This window comes from Tinamus guttatus, unplaced genomic scaffold, assembly GCF_059628265.1.
Source record: "Tinamus guttatus ecotype Peru unplaced genomic scaffold, ASM5962826v1 Tinamus_guttatus_pri_ptg000287l, whole genome shotgun sequence".
In the NCBI taxonomy this organism is placed as follows: Eukaryota; Metazoa; Chordata; class Aves; order Tinamiformes; family Tinamidae; genus Tinamus; species Tinamus guttatus.
The window spans coordinates 5,911,471-5,932,784 of NW_028288821.1; the positions used below are offsets into that span (position 1 = coordinate 5,911,471).

General features: G+C 38.7%; 1 protein-coding gene across 1 annotated transcript in view; it reads right to left on the bottom strand.

Annotated features, from left to right (window-relative positions):
- The window catches only part of TMEM164 (transmembrane protein 164), a 28,878-nt gene extending 8,255 nt beyond the window's left edge, over window positions 1–20,623 (bottom strand). The window contains exons 1-4 of the mRNA XM_088527546.1: window positions 19,991–20,623; window positions 8,551–8,600; window positions 6,685–6,751; window positions 1,114–1,192 (exon numbers count right to left, since the gene is read on the bottom strand). Coding sequence (XP_088383672.1) covers window positions 1,114–1,192; window positions 6,685–6,751; window positions 8,551–8,600; window positions 19,991–20,455 — 661 coding nt within the window. The 5' untranslated portion in view covers window positions 20,456–20,623. The remainder of the gene's footprint in view (window positions 1–1,113; window positions 1,193–6,684; window positions 6,752–8,550; window positions 8,601–19,990) is intronic.
- Between the last annotated feature and the right edge of the window lie 691 nt (window positions 20,624–21,314).

The window sequence follows — 21,314 nt, forward strand, 5'->3', positions numbered from 1 at the left end:
ATTATTTAGGAACTTAAAGGACATCAAAAGAAGTGATACGGTAATACTACAAGAGCGTGATTGGTCATTGCCTAAAACGTATTACCTGGCTGTAAACACTGTTTTTTCCTCTTTGCCTTCTATAATTAATAGGAGTTTACATAACTTCTGTTTTACTGTGTCTTAAAATTCTGGCATACAATGCTATCAGCGTTGCATCGAAACAAAATGTGGCTGGCATATTTCACTAAAGAGCCAAGCAGAGTGATCTCTGAATTATTATTTCACTTTTTATTTGGATCATTTTCAATAATCAAGAACAAGAAGAAAGTTACAACCTTATAGTGTAGTAAGTGCAAAGGATTGTAAGGGGCTGCTGCTGTAAAGTAAAAGAATCACCAGAATGAAACAGGATGAGTTTTTTTTTTCGTGTTTGTTAAACCGTATCCCATTGCTCAGCATCACATCCCTAGGCTGTCAACTGAAGCTACTGAACATGTGAATCACACATTATGATCTCCTACTCCCTCAACGAAACAATGTAGTTCTGCTGGATAAAGCAGCTGAAGGCACATGAACATGCGAGGGGGTCAGAGCACTGCACCAAATGAACATGTACCTTCTAAGGGATGAAGGTCACAAAGACCCTAGTCAGCACAGTGATTTAGGATTCCCAGGCTTATTGCAAATATTACAGTAAAATGAATCCAGATACTAATCCTGTTGGAGAAGATAACAAGCAAGCCAGCCTGTTTCACTAATGTGTGCCACAGCAGTTAATTAGAGCTGCAGAATTCCAAGAAATTATCTAACTAGCTGATTAATATTTACCTGGGATCTAGGGGTAAAAAGAGTTCAGCTCAGTTTAAGGTGCAATACTTTCAAGGAAACATGAAAAAAGGCAAGAGTCTTGAAAGTAACATAACCTGTTTTGGCAAAATACCATCATTTTACTCCACTAATGCAGTGCCTGACGCTGTTTTCCTGGACGGAACTCCAACATACCACTAGAACGGTTAAATAACATACAAGAGTAATGCTGCAAAAGAGCAAAATCTGTGGTAGCCATTAGGCACAGCTTCTTCCAGTGGGTGGGGTCAATTCAACATAAAAAGGCTGAAGTGCCAAACCTACCTCCTTTCCGCAGCAGGTAGATGGGCACAACATAGAGCATCACATGCTGGATGTAATAAATTTCCATTTCAAATGGTAGCTGAGGAATAAGAAAAATATTTTGTTATTAACAATTGAGTCACAAGGAACTATTTTTAAGAAAAACTTTTTATGCCCTATGAGAATCCATTTGAGTTCTTTTTACAACAAACTGCTAGCTTGCAAGTGATAAAAGTCCATACAGAAAGTACTTTTCATTACAACAAATTTTATTTTTTTAAATAAAAGTTACTGTTGAGAGAACCCATGCAAAATTTTTTGAAAGGTCTTATTTTCAAATGCATACATGTATGAAACTACTGTGCTTCTCTTAAAACCAGTAAAATTCAAAATAGATGAATATCAGTCAATCTTCAAGCTGCATAAAAATGGATATGAACAAGTTACCTGCTAGTGGTAAATTAGGTATTCCTCATGTGGTAACAACTTCTGAGAAGTCACTGTTATGCATTTGTGTGTGTAGCTGAATTTATGTTACCTCTTGGAGGAGAGGTCAGACAGCCTGTGCAAAAATAATACTGTTCTAAAAATAACCTGAACCAGAGCCAAACTAATTCTAATTCTAGTTCGGTATGAGCTAGAAAAAGTAATACACTCTATTTGGAAGTTATTTTCATCCCCTGTAAGTGTCTTTGTCTATATCCATTTGTTACTAAAAAAGGCTCAAACTAAAGCGTAATACATTTAAAATTGAACAAAGGCAGGAAAAAAAATCTAATTCAAAATTTGGAATCCAGGTTGTTGTTGCCATTCACTTAAACGGCTGAAAGGACATGCTTTTCTAATATATTTCAGAGGTGAGAATCAGACAATACCCTTACTTGAGTCTGAAATCTCACAGGAGTAATGCATTAGGTTTCGTTCAAATGCAGTCATTTTAAATGCTAAAGTGTCTTCCTGTATTATCATGGCTTCTCTGTTTAAAAGAGAAAAAAAAAGGGGGCAAAGAAAAGCCCGTCTTCCATTATTGTTAGAAGATATTAAAGTCATAATGTTGAAACTGAAACACCATTCTTCACATGCTTTCTAAATAACAGTCAAGGAACAGTCTAAATAACTGTCAGTAAACAGTAAATAAATACTACAGTGATGTTTAAAATCCTAATTTTTTTTAATTTTGAATGTAAACGCTGTTAAACCCAGCTGCTTGATTTCGTTAGTTGCTTGATTGCAAACTCCAACATCTTCGGCCAATTCTTAGGAAATAAGCTAAAGCAAGCTGGTTATGTATGCAAAAGGAAGAACTTCACAGAAATTCTAAACTTTCCTGAATATTGATCTTTTCTTTATCTCCTATATTACTTGTTGTATTACTTGTATTACCTGTTGAAAGACACAGAGGGTAAAAACAGGCTATCAAGTACGAAGATTTGAAAAGAGGCTAACACAGCTGTAGCAATGGGAAGGAACCCGAAGCTCTCCCCACTGGAACAGGCACACTCCAGAAACAACAGCTCCTAACAAATACCACAGCACAGGCACCCGCTCCCTGCCAAGGAGCTCCTGCTCTAGGATCCTTGGGTTTTCAAAGAGCTTCTGCACTTGCCGCGTTGTGAGGGTCAGTTACACAAACATTATGCTCAGGACACTTCTGAGAACACAGTGACACTTGTTCTGCTGCAGTAGTGATTTTTTGTGTAAAACAAACCAACATTTTTTTTTTTTTTGCTGAAAGATCAATTGTTCTGAAGCCTGACTAATTATGCAAGTGTATTTCCTGGTACGGAACTGGCAATGCAGACTTCTCTGTACAGCCAAGCTACAATAAAGAGAAAAGAACAAACACAAAAGACTAACTGTAAAGTTGTACAGAACAACTGACTCACCCAGCTCTAAAGGTCTGCTCTGTATATTGTTTTATCAATAAGCACTCATTCACAGGTAGCAGATAGGTACCTTGAATGTGCAACAAGAGTTTGCAAGTGGAGACAATGTAGGATCACCCATGAATCCAGGATTTTAAAGACATCTTTGTGAAAACAAATTAGCATTTCAGAATGTGAGCAAGTTTGACATATCCAAAAATCAAAGCAACACGTAGAACATATGTGACCAGAATACTGCCTCCTGAGTAAATTCGTCTTGTAATATTTGACAGTATGCAGCTGCAAAGCCCATGAGTAGCTAAATGCAGGCTCCAGCAAACTCTAAAGTAGACCCTTTCCACAGGCCCCAACAGACACGTCTCTTCTCATCAACCACTTAGCAACCACTCTCAAGAAGAACAGGTACTTCCCTAGTAACAAGGGTGGTGTATTTCTTTATCCACACCTGTACAAGAAAAAAATGACAAATTTTCCATTCTTCTCACATTCTCTCTCTCTCTTAACAGTATAAATGGATACAGAATACTGGTTACTTTGCTAATCAAGATCCAAGATCGTAAGTTCCTACTTGAAGAAAAATTCGTTCATTGTTCATTCACTGGTTTTAACACTGGCATAAAAACATGCTGTTTTGACACAACCTAATACCAACATTCACAATTCTTCAGACATACACACAAAATCCAGAGTACTATATAAGACTAAATAAATAAATGTTAAATAAATTGACATTCAGACTATTCAGTTTTTACATTTTCCTAACAAAACTTTCATCAGAAAATGTATGGTGTTTTGTTTTTCAGGAAGAGTTTGCCTCAAAAGTAGCCATATCTGCTGCTTGCACCCACATCAGTGCAGTGGTGCAGTGTCAGAAGTGCCACATACCAGGACACTTGCTAAGGGCTCACTTGAGACGTACCAAGAATAAAGTGAGCAGGCAGTAAGCTTTCATCCCAGCAATGGGTAAGTTAGGTTCACTGGTCTAGCTAAACTCTTAGCAGCTAATTCCATTGCTTGAGAGACTGTAGAAAAGAGAACTATGTTGTAGCTCAGCACTTGTCTCTGAGCAAGAAAAGTCCTGGCCATCAGCAGCAGTCCTCTGAGAACACAATGGATGTCCTAACTTAAACCAGCTATTGCCCTAAGGAAACAATTAGGTCTGTCCATTGACTGCACTAAGATTTAGAAAAAGCTTTTCAGAACTGCAGAGCTTCAAGTAAAGTTGAGCCCAGAAGTCTGTTATTTAGATGATGATTCTCCCTGCCCCACAAAGCAGGGTAAAACGCTAGACGAAAGCCACTTCAGCTAAGCAGGTGGTTTTCAGTGGGATAGCATGTTGCTACTTCGCTCTATTTTCTGAAAGCAGTACTCCTGCCTCTGTTAATTATTTATACCTTGGCTTTATATTTGCAACAATAGGCCAAGCACTGTGCTGTGCAAGAGCTCTCCATCCACCGTCCTCTACAAAGACTGCAGGGTATGGCAGAAGAAGGCACAGAGGTAGTTCAGCTCTGCCCTTTTCTGTAGCACACCCAGCAGGAAGGCTGCGTGTCTGCAGGAAAGCCCCAAGCGGCATCCTGCGCCTGTAGCTTTCCTACACATAGTCACTAACCCAGATTCATAATCAATGACTTGTTTCCTAGACAGGGTCAGTAATCCACAAGTGAATGACAAGCTGATTTTAAAATTTAACCTGCAATGAAAACCACAACATACATGAAATGGGAGAGAGGGGGAACCTATATAAAGCTGCATAGTGCAGAAAATAGGGGGCAAACAGCTACTAGGTCCATGTAACAGATGTTGATTACTTCTCAGCCTATTCAGGATAGCAGATGACTTATTTGGCAGAGGGACAGCTGCCAAAGAAGTTTAAGAGACCAAAGACAGACCATGAAGTTTTCAAAAAGAAAAAAAAATCCAAAACAAAAACACAAGCGGTCCTCAGAAAACAGATTATTTTCAGTCCTGCTAGGATTCATTTCTCAAGCAAGCATCCAAATTGGCAAGTAGCCAAAAAGTTGACCAATGCTGAAGTTACTGTTACACTATTCAACCATTTCTACAGCTTAAGCACCAGTTTGTCTACCTGGTGTAGATTACTAAGGGATTTCCACATACTCAAATGGGCAAAAAGAAAGATATGTTAATGTTGACATTAATGTCAGGAGCAAAGCCACTTAAAATACATGAGTACCAGGGCTGTAGCTAAGTATCAGATACCCATCTGTGTGACATCTATGCTAGGGTCTAAAAGGGGCAGCTTGTTGCATTCAGATTTCCTGATACATACCTGCTTGTCTATAACTGATACAAATATATATTGATCCTCCCCCGTACCCAAAAATAAACCATGAATCTCAGCTTTAAGTAGACATCTGTCATCTTCTATACAATACAGTCAGAAGAGAGAATTATAATATAATGCCTTAAGGTAGCATTAATTGATCGGTTTTATCCGATTTTATCTAGTTTTCATTTTCACACACACACACACACACACAGAGGGAGAGAATCAGAATCTGCATCTGCTACTGAAGGGAAGTGTTAGCATGCACAAGCAGTCATGAGGTTTATAAAGAGAATCTGTGCTGAAGATTATTCGTAGAGTCAAGACATGGTGGAACACTGAATATGTCTTTGTATTAGCAGCCTATACAAACTGCACTGCCACATCTTTACAGCTCTTGCTTGCCGAAGTTTACTAGGTTAAGCTCACCACAGGTACGATATGATGCTACAGCTACATTCCTGACTGCGCTGCTGCCACCCTACAAAAGAATTTAGAGTTCAGAATTAACCTAATCATGTGTGAGAGAGAAAGTACTTTTTTGCATTAACTTATTCCCCACAACCTCTTTACCCTGTAAAAGACAAGGACAAAAGGTAGCACAAGCTAGTAACCAGCCTCTAAGTCACCCTGCTGTCAAATCATCCTTGACAGCTCCATTGGACAACTTAGCCATTCTAAAGTCTACATTTCTTTTTATATTTTTCATCTATATATTATATTCTTATACATGTATTTATAGTTTTACAAGCATCTGCTTGAAAAGAAACTAGTTCTTCAGTTCCAGACTTTCAATACTGTTGACTCAAACACTGCTAAAATAATACAAATTAAAAACTGCATTTAGGAAGCAGTTAATTTGCCTCTGCAATGTAGAAGAACCACCTTCTAGATAGCTTTATAAAAGGGACTGGGATGAAGAAAGGCAGCTACTTGCAAGTGTTAATAATCTAACCTATTCAAAACAGCAAGTTCTTCATAGCAGAAGCAGCAACTCAGTGATAATCTAGATAATCATCAGAAAGATCTTAGTAAAATAGCTAACTTACCTGCTTTGAGTGAAACTCTCTCACCCCATCATTTTTCTCAGTGTCTTGGCTATCTCTTCAATACAAAAATCTAGCGGGTATTTATAGATCACTCAGATTCATTATGCAAATAGTATTAATTCTGCTGAAATTAATTAAGAGGGAAGAGCTATTTGCAGAAATAAAGATATTCCATGACCAGTGAATTTAAATGCAGCAAGAAATTTTAACCATCAAAACTGCTTAGTATTGTAGAAGTATAGCTCCTCAACCAAATCTGTGTAATTTAGCCATCTCTAAAGACTGCTCAAGCAAGGATCAGGTACCTTTCTAGACAAAGTACCATAGAAGGAAATGTTGGAGGAAAGGAAAGGTATTGCACACTCACCAGGCGCGTGTTCACAACAGGAAACAGCAGTGCCAAGAGCGCTCCATTTAACATATGCATCTGTAACCTTAGAAGAGAGATGAGACATCATTTTCATAGATTGGTAATGAAATGCAATGTTTTTATTTAGCATGCTACATGTGTATATTATGTATAGTTACATAGTATTTTATGTAGTATGTCTTCCATAAAAAGCAGCAAGAGATTTCAGAAGATTCTGCTGCCTTGAATTTGAATAAGTCACTGTTAACTGCAATAGCCAGGGTAAAAACCTCTCTTTAAATAAGCATTTAAATAATTTCCTGAAGTAGTACTGCTTTCTATAATGAGTTATGGATTCCTAGAAGGTCTAGGCTTCCTGTTCATATTAATCCTGTTCATGGTCCAGGCTGCTGAATGATTGGAATTTTCCTGTTCATTTTGCTTCTGGAGCTTACCATAGAGATTTTATAAAGTTTTTACTTCCATCTAACTCGATAGATGTACATAACATCAAACTAAAATCTTAGGAATTTCAAAGAAGTCTGATTTTTTAGTTACTTAACAAATATAATTCTTTATTTAAGATGCAACAGCAAATCTCAAGAAAAGAGAAGGGTATTGAATTACTTTAAATTACGGTGATGTATTTTGTACAGCTTTCAGTCATCTCTCCCTGAACCACCATCATATCAGATACACACAGACATAAGGTCAGTATGTTTTAATTTATAGAAGAGACAAAGTAAAGCATAAAATTCATTCTATAACCACTGCCTGTCATAAACTCTATTAAAATTACAAGGCTTATAAGTAACTAGAAGTGGGGGAAAGTTGTTATAATTCCTAAATAGTTCTTCAAATGTCATTTATATGTCAGGATGTCAGAAAACAAAAAGCTTCACTCTGAAAAAGAACAAATACTGCAGCCTCTGCCCTGCAACCACTCCTTTGCAAATGCGTAACAAATCCAGGGTTTGCCAGACACCAGACTGACTTTGCACACTCTGAGATGAAGAGGCACTAGAACTGATCTCTGCATTCAGCTGTTCCCTGCCCAAACAAGGAGCAGCAGGAAAAAGCTGCAGCCAGACAGTAACACCTCCAAACCAGTTCATGAAACAGGCCCCCAGCATCATATTTTTCAGTCACTGCTTAGACTAAGACAGGAAAGAGCCAAGTGAACTGTCATGGTGACAACTACAGCCATTCCTGATTCTCATCCTGTCCGGGAAGCCCCATGACCCTTCCTACAATATGACTTAACTGAACCCCTGCAATGCAGTGCTTGTGAGAGAGGGGCTTTGAGAATAAGAACTTTTAAGACCCTGCAGGTAAGAGCCTATAAAAAGTACGAGCTGATCACTCTACTGCACTTGTCCATTAGACCACTTCCTAAAGCTGATAACAATAAGCAACATTACAGAGAAGATTGCACATGTTTGTGAAATACCCAAATCAGGAAGAATTTGCTTTAACCTATCTCAACATAAATAAATAAAATAGACCCATACTGTGCATATGGCCTTCTACAAAGATTAGCTACTAATGTGAAAATAATCAGAAAGTACAAGGCACATGATGTAAATTAAACAAGCTCATAGGTTAATCTGTAGTAGGACACTTGTGCTCTCATCAAGGACTCTGCTAATAGATGTTGCTAGTGAGACCAAAACCACCACCAGTAAAAAAGGAACAAGGGTAAGTGGACTCAGCACCCACGCTTGAAGCCATGACTCTGTTCAAGGACTCATCTTTCAGTACAACCAGTATTCCTTTCTAACTAAGAACTGAGTGTATATCTTAATATTTTATGACTTAAACCACGATTGACTTCTAAAGCACATTGTGCAAGTAGACAGAAATGTAGCAAGGACAAGGCATTACCTGAAAAGAATCATTGCGAGCCGACATGGAGGACAGGCAAGGAGAAAAATCTGAAACATTACAAGGAAAAAAAAAATTAGTAATATGATCTTAAACTCTATTTTGTACATTTTTCTTCACAAATTCTGTATGTCACAGATCACTTCTAACTGGAAGAACTGTTTTAGAGCAGAGCTGGAAAAGACTAAAAATCATGAAAAAATTAAAAGTCCTCACATTACCTACATATACAAGGATTTAAGCAGTATGAGCAGCTTCTGTTCATTCCTGAGCAGCAAGTCAAATTCTAGTCCATTTGAAATTCTCTCATTATTAAATATACATAGATATAGATACTTCTCTCAGGGCTTTTTGTAAAGCAGATTACTGAGCTACCAATCATTTCACGACCATAGCAGCCTCTATAGCCTAACTTTGGGAAGTGCTAAGAGGCTTTTATAGACAAACATCTACCTTGCATTAGATCTTCAAGAGCTGTGTCCTGAGCTGCAGAAGCAAAGGAGAATATTGGCATCATTAACACTTGGTATTCAGCACTGCAGGGACCTAACTATGATGGGAGGGTATCTCAGCATGTGTTCTATGGATAACCTTAGTAGTCTTCTTTAAATACGCCAACAACCCCTACCTGACTTTCAAGGATAACTATCATCCCTTGATACAGTTGTCCCAACCCCTCACAGCAAATTTAAATACTTCATATCAACCAACAAATTTTACCCTGGATCCAAAGAAAAACCTGTGCAAGTGTTCAATGTTCACCACCACCACCTCCTTTTTTCTTTTTCTTATATTGGCCATTACTGGCAGAAACTAGGGTGGGAGAGGGAAGAGAATTCCTACCTAGTTTGGTCTGCTGAGAGAAAGTATTTCAGTGAAAAATGGATCATGTTTCTAAATAAGTCTAAAATAATTTTTTTTTTCATTGCCAAGCTACTAATCAAATCATTAAATCACTTCAGATGTGAATATGTGAAGAACACATTAGCTTTGAGGCTAAGTTGCATAAATTCAACAAGCACATTTCTTTTAAGTGCTACATGCCATATCTGGTCACCTAACTGATGGGTGTTCAAATTAATTACTACCAGGTTATGTACCTGCAGCAACCACAGGCAGGCTGAATCATTCTATTCAGCACTTGTCGCTAAAAGGGCCTTTTATTACCATATGAATAAGTATGCACATTTCAAACATTTTATTGCCAGGACAGGTTATAATATAAAGCCATTTATTTTTCCAATCAACTTATCGTGTGCTTTAATTCACATCCATCAGTCTCAATAACTGTTTAGGAAGTACAAACACAGGAAAAAATAACTCCAAGAGGCAAAGCAAGGAAAAGGCATCAGTTTAAAGAACCTCAAGACATTTGTTTAGCAAATGCATTTAAAAGCCATTCAGAGAGTCTTTCAAGTCTTCTATTTAAAAAACAGGGCATTTCAGCTCATCAAGGAAGGTTAAAGAGAAGTGAATGCAGTGGATGCATGAGAGAATCCTCTAGTGGATGCTTTCTTTGCTAAAGCAGAAAAACAAAAAACAAAACCAACACCAAAAAAAAACCCACCACCAAACAAAAACATACACATACCACAAAATCTTATGTGTCACTACATCACCTTACCCATTCAGGCCCATATGGCTGGGAAAAGTGCCCAAAACTTATTAATTACATTCCATTATTGCATCATTTGATATTTTTGCAAATCTCCATCAACTAACCTAAAGTTCATTCAATTGTGGACTATATAGAACTATGCCTTAATCATATCAGTCATTTACTTTTCTGACACACTGCAGTGCACTCCTAGCAGCGAGCAGCAGAGGAAAAACTAGAGCACAATACTATGCACCAGCTGAATCTCACCACTGTGGTAAGGCAACAAGTATTTTAAATGTATGGTTGTAATAGTTACAAAGCTTGAGGTGAACACATCAACCTAATCAAAAATAATTTACTGTCCTAGAGACATGTAAAGAAGAAGGATTCAGAGCTGCTCATTTTCAGGTGAGCTCTACAACAACAAACAGTTCCAGGATTTGTGATGGCAAAATAGATAGTAATTTTTGAGCATGTTAAGTCTCTCTGCTATGAGGGAGCTTTCAGAAAAAAAATGTGTTTGACTTCCATTTTTGGAAAGGATAGCAGAGAATTTAACTAGAATGTTTATGTTAGAATTTTACGGTAATGAAATAGATCTTTGAATGCTTCTGTTTTAGCAATTAAATAGCAATGCTTTATTGCTAAATACCTACTTTCCACAATCAATAAACCTCACAAACTCTTCAAAGGAATGTTTCACAGAGCCCTTGTATCAGATTTACAAAGCATTATTTCACAAAGTAGATCTAAACATTAGAGAGCACCATCATTCAGCTCACGTAGTAATTAGCAGCCTGAAAATACCTAGTTCACAGCAGACATGCTCATAAGCTCTAATGTACTGATTGTTCACATACTTATCCCAGAATAATATTATATTTCACTGTCACAGGGGAAATGCAGTCCTTAGACTTGTGGTAGGAAACAGCTAAGTCTAATAAACTTAACAATATCATATTAGGCTGTGAAGACTACCCAGTTTTTGTTTTCTTGGTGAAACTCTGAAGATTTTATTTGCTCAGGCTAGCACAGACAACAACCCTAGCTGGTGCACCGCTCACAGAAGATAAGATGTATTTTAAAGTACACTGAAGGAGGCTCTTTCATATGTTTTTATTGGATCACCATTGCATACATTCAAGACAGAATAGCTAAACTTTCTATTTAGGTAAAAAGGTAAGAACTGACCTCAGTATCCTTTCTCATTTTGCCAGATGTGTTATCCATTACAGTTTCATGGGTTACAAAGGAAAGGGAAAAAAGGATCAACTGGCAACCCAAAATGTGCGAACTAACATTTCAGAGAGGAAAAATTAGCTATAAAATATCCATTATTTGACAGGCTGAAATCTGGACATAGTTCTGGTCATCCTCTTCCCTTTCACTTCCCCCCGCCTCCCATGGACCACTCAAATACAGCAGATTTGGGAAAGGGTTACAGAAGCCAACAAAAATGATCAAAATATATTGAATAGCTTCTGTACATGGATCAGTTCAGGTGATTTTGAGGTGATGGGAGCAAGAGACAGGATACAAACCCTGTCTTGTTATCAATGTGTTTCCTCTGTGGCCTGTAGGTCAAGAAGCTTAAGAGAAAGCAATCTTTCATCTTTCACCAGCAGAGGCCCAGAAGATTCTGAGATTCTTCTCAAGTAAGAAACTACAAAGCAAATCAAAACATTGGTAAATTTGCAAACTGAAGGTCACTTCTAGCCTGAGGACCCAAAGAAAATAGAAATCAGAGAGTCAGTCAAATTCGTAGTTGCTCTGCAAGACCATAAATTATCCTCCATCCCTATGGGAAATATTTCTGGCACAAAGTACTGCCTGACCAGCACTCCCTGTTCACAAGCCCAAATACAAAGGTCACACCAGAACACATGATGGGTCAGCAGGGCTGTTACAAGCTATGGACTGTAAGGTAGAGTACTGCACTGTTTAACTATTCATCTACTGGGAGGAGACCTCAGACACTAAACTCATGGTTGCATTGAGCCAAGGACTGGGTTTAGAAACACCCTATTCCATATTCCATTTCTTGAATCATGTACTAAGAAAGCAGACAAAGCTTCATGTAATATCTGCAGATCTGGGACAGACTGCAAGGAAGGAAAGGGACATTTTTCCCCCTCCAGTAATATACTTAAAAATTTTCTAGAATGAACAGGAATGCGATAACAGTCATTCAGTATTTGATGGAATTTCCAAGAAATATCATGTCCGAGTTCCTTAAACATCGGAGATCATTATTTTCCTAGATCTAGTTTATTAGTCGTCTGCATTTTGTGATAGGTAGCACAGCCTTTATATAAAAGGACCATTCTGAAGACCGTATCAAGATGATGATGCATGATTTTATTCAGGAAAACTTCCCTAATCACAAACAGGATCATATGAGAGACTACAGAGCTGCATGGGGAGCAAAATGTTTCTTCATTTGGACTTCAGATGCACTGTTCGAAGAAGTGAACAGAGCAAAGTCTATTAGGATTCACACCACTCCTAAGCGAGGTCAATGGAACATTTCTTTCCCTTGTGTATCAATCCTTTCCTGCCAGGCAAAAAGCACAGAGGGATAAAAGGCAATCCTCACTATTCCTTTAGTAATGTATGAGATGAAAGTAATTTTGAAGTCCTACAAAATGCCTCAACTCTTCATTTGTCAACTAATCTAAAGGGAATATTTTGCAAAGTATGCCTTCCCTATCTTTAATTTCCTGGCAGGATTGACAAGATAGCAATGCACAGATACCACAAAGCATCACATTTGCCCTTCACAGATTTCCTGCCAAGTTCTATCCTTTTAATCACTGGAAGCAAGCATAAACACTCAATACTGAAGAGCAAAACAGCAATAATGAATCTGAAGTAAAATATCTCTTCAAATATCTAGGCCTGGATACCATACAATTTATTTAATATTACTGTGCCACTCCATGTGTGTTCTGAGGAAGGAAAGCTAACTGATTTTTTGTTTCCTATAACCTGGCTGCCTCTCCAGTTTTAGGATTCCAAAATATTCCAACCCTCTACAAAATACTATACCCAAGAACTCCCTTTAGAAGTGTCTTAATGACTTCGTTTTTGAATCAGTGAATTGAGGAACAGAGTATAGTCAAAATTGGTCATGAAATACTTGTATTCTACTAATCTTTGTCCTCCTGAGAAGCAAATACACAGAAAGATGATTTTGCTTGATCAGAAATAAACTACAGGCAAAAGAAGACAATCAAAAAGGCAGAAGAGAAAGGAAAGAACAAGTAACATAATTAACCAATCCAGAGTAAACTTCAGCCAAAATAACACACATCACATAGATAGCAATGTTTGCAGAAGTCCAAGGAAAGTTGTTTCAGGCAGAAGTTACCTGAGCATGCTACAGATAAAACTCTTATATCTCATAAATGCAGCAGAGAAGATTTCATTTACCTTTAATAACAACATCTTGCCTGTCTCTGTGAGCCATCTGTTTAATTTAGTGTCTGCTTGCAGCAGCAGCAGGCTGGAAATGTATCTTTCTTTTCAAACACTCCAGTCACGCTCAATTAACCAGGTCATAAATTGTTTTAATACACTATTTTGAAATGAAAACTTGGAGAGGCTAGCTTTAATTGCTATCTGCAACATTCAGAGGCAATATGAAAAAAAAAAAAAAAAAAATCCGTGATCAAATTCTGGAATGAATTAAAGAAAAAAAAAAAAAAGCGGGGGGAGGGCAAGCCCTTCAATCTGCACCTAAATAAAAGCCTTTACTCTTTCTTAGGTGTATCAAAGTCCCCACCTACAGCAAAAGACATTAAAAGATATTTTTAAAAGTTACAATACATTGGCCTTTACTATAAATGCGAAAAACATTCTTTTTCCTCCCCCCACAATGATAAAACATAGGGCAAGGAACATTCAAGCAGATTTTGTTAATCAATTCTAGAAATCATTCTAAAAACAAGTTCAAAACAACCACCTTATTTCCTATCAGAAAGTAATGTGCTTTAGTAACTCTACCATAAAGCCTTGATTCAGCATCCAGGTTTACGTTAGGTGTTGGACTATTTTTAATTAATAATCAATTCAGCACAAAGCAGCCATATCATTTAAAAGCCATACGGCTGCCTTCTAAAAAGGATTTTATGTTTATCACCTGTGCAGATACAAGCATTCTGCCTGTACTACTTTCTGATCTTTTTGGCCAATTTCAACCAAATTTGATAGACTAGAAGATCAACTTTTGGATAATTCACTTTCTGTAGTTTTGTTCCAGGCAGGGTGGAGACACCTTGTAAGTGCCTCGCAGAGCCCATCAGAAAAGTTGATATTCCGAAAGAGAAAATTAAAAATATACGTCCCATACATGCTTGCCTTTGCAGGCTCTCTAGAAAGCTGAGTTTCAACTACTGTCAGTCCTTTCACAATACTGCATCTATTTATACCCTTTGTAATTTCTTCAGCTGGACAAACAAATAGAAAATTTCTTGCCCAATTTTCTAAACTCGCACTGCAGAGCCCTATATAAAAGTAAAATACAAGTAACCTGCAGTCCAGCCAATGTTTTCTAAGGCAAAATATCCATAATTTATTTTCCATATCATCAGAGAGAACTTTTTTTTTTGGAGAGAATCACCAGCCACTATATCTTCAGGGACTAGCCTATATTTATTTCCCTGGATCCAGAGTCATAGGTTAGTTTTGATTATGTTAAAAAATTAACTCTGCACCATGCTAAGTACATTCCACACTGATGATAATAAATGTCATAGATGCATTTTAATAGAACATCAGATTACCCAAAAAAACAGGAACAGTGACATAATCCAAAAAGACATGGTATATAACACCATATTCTTCATAATTTAAGTTGGCATTTTATTAAGTATTAACAATTAAATTTGCTTGGAACTAATTACGTGTCAATTTGAATGTTGTAAGGGTTTATATTTATCTAAAGCTCCGAGGAACTGTCATGAGAAACGTGAGTCCTGTTACACTCTAAGGAGGTTTCAAATTCTTGGTACAGAAGGTTCCTCTCAGTGAACAGCAGCACAGTTCAAATTGCTGCAATGAATGTGGTTGATGCACAACCACTGCAGTAAAACTTACAAACTGCTATTAAGAGGCTAAACATTTACAGCAGCACAAGGATGACAACAAAACAACTCTATCTAAAAGCAGGAGTCAGAAGATGAAATTCATGTCTTTCTGGACCCTATATAGTGCCCCGTTAAGTTATTGTTGCGATTTGATTTATTCTGCCATTCCTCTGAGGGCACCAAAGGTCTTGACAGCTATTCCTGAAACATCAATTTAAGGAACTGGCAAAGAGCCTACCCAGAATGGTGTGTCAGACTGCTATGTTGGTAAATATCCATCTTTAAAAAAAAAAAAAAAAAAAAAAAAAAAAAAGCTTTTACAGCTAACATTGGCACATTACAGCACTGGGCAGTACTCTGAAACAATTACTAAGAGCTTCATTCTCTTAAGTAAATAAAAATGGTGAGAATGAAAAAGTATTTTCAGCATCTGTCTGACCACAACATGTTGCTCACATTGTATACAGTACGATTTGACCAATGTCCAGTTTAAATCTCTGATAATTGATGATGACTAAAGAGACCAATATCCACTTAGTAACCCTGCAGTAAGACAAAGTTATAAACTTTTCCATCCATTCCATCTAATGTAGAATTTCAAATCATGCAAATACTAATTCTGTTTAGAGAGTCAGGTAACTTGTTCCAAGTTCTCTGCTTTTTATATTCACCTTTACTACTCTCTTCTAAAGGCCCCAGAATTAAATGGAGGTAACAATGAAGAATTAGCAGAATTGAGGATTATCCTCAAGCACTGCACATATTCCTAAATTCTAGTAACTTCAAAACAGAGGCATAACTTGGAGCTTTAAATCCTAATTCCTCAGCTAGAACAATAATTGGCAGCATGACACATCACTGTGATACTCTTGACTAAAACAAAAGCACAGCGGACCTTTTCAGCTCGAGATACAGCATCTCCTGGCCAAACTTCCAGCAAGGGGATGAGCTTTAGAACAGAATAGACATAAAACTATATATGTGTATATATATGCACACATGCGCACTTACACACATAGAGTTTGATTTAGATTGAAAACTTCAACTCACTGCATTAAGATATGTTTGCTATGAAAAATATTGACTAAATTATGAATTAGTATATTATTTCTGAATAAGAATTCTTGCTTTGCCTTATGCTCATGAAATATTTCTTGATTTTCTTGTGGTTTATTGTGATTTACTAAAAATAAGCAAAATAGTGAATCAAACCATACAGCATTCAAGTTATCAGAGAACGTTTTTTTCAGATGGGTAAAAAATTATGACATTAATTACAGCAACAGTCAAATCTTCTAAGCCAATGCCAAATGCCTTCAATTGGCAGTGTTTCTTAAACACAAGAAAGTCATTACTTAAAAAGATAATTACAAAAATCAATAAAAATTTGACAGTTATTGGAATCGACAACAGAGAACAACTGAGGCACTGAGAGCACCAATATTTCTAGCCAGCAGGCCTTATTTCTTGCCAAAGAGGATTTCACTGGTAGCAGGATGTTCGAGGTGCTCGGGTATGCTCTGCCATGTCATGAGAGAGATTAGTATTTCTCAGATTACAGATGTACTTAGCATTGATTCTAGTCATACAAAGTTCAGCTCAAGGTCACTACAAGGAACTGAACTCCTCTATATTTTTTGCACTTCTGTCCCTTGCCTTCCTCCCTCCCATCACTTTCATTTAATTTAGGTCCCTTTGCCTAGAAAGATTGATAGAACCACCCAGCAACGTGTCACTATTTCCTAAAAGATAAAAAAAATAAAAAATAAAAAAATTAAGGATAGACCTTTGACCAGAATAGACTGTCTTTAAGTGCAAAATTCATTCCTAATCATATGCTGTATCTTTTCTTTCTATACGGCGAAAAACAGGGCAATACACTAGTAGTCTTAGAATGTCTCCCCTTTAACGTACCCTTTCACACCAGGTTTACAGCAGTATCATTGGTCCAGTCACATACTCAGTCTTAATAAATGTGTTTTCTCACTTTTTTCTGTATTCAAATCATCTTCAATAAGAGTACTCTATGCAGAGAAAGAACTTAACCAAAAAAAAAAAAAAAGTAAATAATAACATAATTCTTAATATAAAGGCCACTTCCCTGGCCACACCACGCCAACCAAATAATTGCCCTGCACAAATACACCTCCACCCTATGTGATAGCTGTCAAAGATACTACAAAAGCTTTTTATTTTTTATATAAATAAAGGTGGAAGGGACACTGGACACTTACCAAGCAGTAAAAAGCTCGGGTTTCCTCTTCCCTCCCTCCCCCCACTTTTTTTTTTTTTTTTCCTTAAATGGTGCTGCTCTTAAGTCACAAGTGAAGAAAAGCAAAAACATTGTCATTCTTCCTCCAAAAGCTAAGCAAGAAAACACAAACGAAGTCAAGGTCTGGAAATAAACTGTATTACTTATAGATTATTCAACTAAGCGACATGATGACCATCAGCTCTCTAAAGCTGATTAACCAAGGGAACCATTTTGGTAGTTTAAATTAGTATGTTCATTTGACCAAAATTTTGTCCTCTGATGACACATCTGAACTAGTTCTTCCTGCCTGTGAAGGAGATTTAATTTGAATGCTGGTTGGCATACGAGATATGCAGGAATTAGACACCTGAACAAAATAGATGCATAGAACTCAGTAACCATTATATTATGCAGTTTTGTCTAGTCAAATACACCACAAGATCTAAGTCTTTTGTAAGTTCATTTCACTTTTAGGTCATTTAAAAGCAGGACTTCTGCTTTTACGCTGAGAAAATTAAAGAGCAGTTCCCAGGTCCAAATATTTTCTGGCTTACAGCCCAGAGCCTTTGTTGCTTCGAGATGAAATAGTGTAAGCTGAAGAAAAGGAAAATAGGAATTGAGTGCAAGAAGAGACTTTTACCAACAGCTACTGTTAGCTTCCGTTTGAAATGACCTCAAATGTTGCAGCATGTTTCATCTCTTCATCTCCTATTCTTAGGCCCAGAAGCAGGATTATGTACAAACAGAAGGAAATGGTAACATTGTATTTTCATATATCTCATCACCAACCTGCTGCCATGAGCAAAATCGGAGCAGAAGAAAAATTACAATATTCCAACTGTATATAGTTTTTCTTACAGATGGAGGACGTCAATCTTGGTATCCAACTTGTTTTCTCTATGAGAGCTATTGTTTTGCAACTGCTTTCATCCTCTACATTAAACATAAGCCTTCCTAAGGCAGCTGCGTACAGATGAAGAGGCATAACTTTAGCATTTTGCACACCGTCTTCTGAATTTCACAGAATTTCACCACCTTTCTGAACTGCTGTGTAATAACTAATTTTTAATTAGTTATTAGCATAGATTTAAGAATCCTCCACAACTCTTTCACAACTGTGGGCTGGAAGACATTATTTAAAAAGAGTTGTCAAACCCTGATTTCAAAAGTTAAATATTTGTCTTCCCAGAGGAGACCATTAATAAAAGAGCTAAAGAGTAGCAGCTCCTTCATTTACGTATAAATTCAAGTTTTTTCAGAATACCTATAATATACATATTATATTTCTATTGTAACATAATATCATACCATATCAAGGGAACTAAGCTTACCTGTTTTAACAGTAATCTAACCTTACCTTCTAACCCAGAGAATAGGAAAACCTTCCAGTAAATATTGAGTTAAAATAAATTAGCCACATTCAATTTCTTTTCATTTCTCAAATCCAATCCTTCTTTGGGAAATGCTCTCCAGGAGTGAAAGTAAGAACTGGTTTGATCTGACACAGATCAGCGTCTTCAGATTATTTGCCTTCTGCAAAGGGAGGCTAAGAACTACACTGGTTTTGTTTTTATTTGTTATTGCTATTAGACAGTTGTTTTCATCATGGAAGCTTTTATGAAAGTTTCTTTGACATTCTTTTATGAATTCTTAAATTTTGTAAATTGTCCAGAGTTGAGGCATTACAGAAATAAAATACAATAATAAATGAGCTTGTAAAACATCTAAAAATAATTACGGTCTCAGTAAAGGTGACTTCTAGATACATGTACAGGACTATTGGAGAATACAGTTCATAAAAATTAACTGTGATAGCTAAACCTTATGAACATTTCCATTATTCCAACAGCTCTACAAAATACATATTAAAACACATCTGCACACAAGACACAAGTTATTGTTACACAGTGTACCCAGATGTATTCGGCAGCTCAGTTATTTCATCCCATAGATAAACGTGACAAAGGTAACACTGGTTTCCTTATCATTCAGCTTGTAAAATTAGAAGGTCAAAATGAAAGTTTTCTGCAGAAGAATAAGTAATGTCTTCAACAACTTCACAACTTCACATTTGTATCCATGGAAGAAAAAAAAAAAAACAAACAAACAAAAAAAACCACTTGCCTAAAAAGTTACCCGAGAACTACACAGGCTCTTTAGCAATAGCCTCGCTTTGATTAAATTTGGTGCAAATTTTACCACTACTGTCATTGGAAACAGCATTTTCTATTCTTGAAGCAATGATCAAGTAAATGTAAATAATAAGAGCTTTTATTCTTTGCCTTCCCAAGCAGTAAGTTTGACATTAGTATTTTCATTTGTCTTTTGTTTCTTCGTAGATGTCAGTTCAGCCTATCAAAAACTAAACCAGCGTTAAAAAGTTTATATCAGTTCTTGGCATTCGTACGCTTGCTATGCACTACTGGTCCACAACTGACTATACAAAATTATTGCTTTGCAGGTATAAAGCTAAAAGAAACTTCCAAACCTTGGACTTACCTGCATCATAGTGACCACATGACATGGATTCAGCAGGTAAATGACAGTCTTGGTAGCAAACTTGAACCCCACCTCCAGCCCAAAGATGAGGCAGAGAGCCACCAGTAGCAGATTTTTGCCCAAGCTCTCCTGCTTAGCTTGGGGTTGCCGTAGCAGATGACCCTCCAGCTCCCTGGAATGCAGCTGCTTCAGCTTCCACAAGGACAAGAAGATCTCCACAAAACCCACACTGAGGAAGACCAAGCTCTCCAACAGACGCTGCTGCCCGGAGAGGAAGGCAGCACATTCTGGCCCTCCATTGCCAGCAAAGCTGGGGTCCACGCCGCCGTACAGCCAGTCCAGGAGGTTATGGAGGCTGTAGCGGGACATGGTGGGATAGTGCCTCTTCTCCTCCCTGTCACTGTCCGGAAACAGGTAGGAGCAGGACGGTTTCAAAGCCAAAATGCTGTCGGGCTGACGAAACATGAAACGCAGGGGCGTCCCCTTGGTAAACTCCTTCCCTCCGGAGCTTCAGCCAACAAGTCGGCTCAGAACAAGGCTGGACGAGGGGTTTTCCTCTAGATGCCAGGGCGGTAACTGCAAGCAGCAGCCTGCAAGGGGAGGGAGGCTTCACATGAATGAACGTGGGCACGGAGCAGCGAGGCCAGCCCCGCGCTGAACTCTCACCCTCCCACCCCGTGAACGGCCCGCGCTCCCGCCCCGCCGTTACCGCTCTGCCCTTCCCGCTGCCGCGCGCCCCGCCCGCCTCTCTCCCCTCTGCGGCCCCAGCACAGCCCCGCTCCCCGCTCCTCCCGCCCCCTAACGGCCGCTGGGCGCTGCTCATTGGACGCCGCACAGCCCCTCGCCCAACGGTCGCTGCCCGCGCGCCGCAACGGCCCCTCGCCCAACGGTTGCTGCCCGCTCGGCGCCCTCAGGGCAGAGTCCCGGTACCTCAGCAGCGCGGGCAGATCTCGGCTCCGTTACTGAGCGCGGCCGCAAGGCAGGCCGGCGCCCCCAGCCATGGGGCGGCCGGGCGGCGGCGGGGACCAGGAGGAAACGGCGTTCGCCTCAGCGGCGGCGAGCGGGCGGGCTGCGCGCTACCGCGGCCCTCCCCGCCGCTTCCCGGAGCCGTAGCATCACCCCACCGACGTGCCCGACTCGCACCGAAAAATGGACGAGCCCCCTGGATTGGCTGCGCCCGCCTGCCCGCTCCTCCCTCCGCCCCGACTGCGCCCGCCTCTCGTGGCTGCCTCCTCCGCCCGCTTCCTTCCCGCTCCGCCGCTGCTCCTTCTTCTCTTCGTTCTCCTCGGGGTGCCCCCTCCTTTCCTTTCTCTCCTTTTCTTCC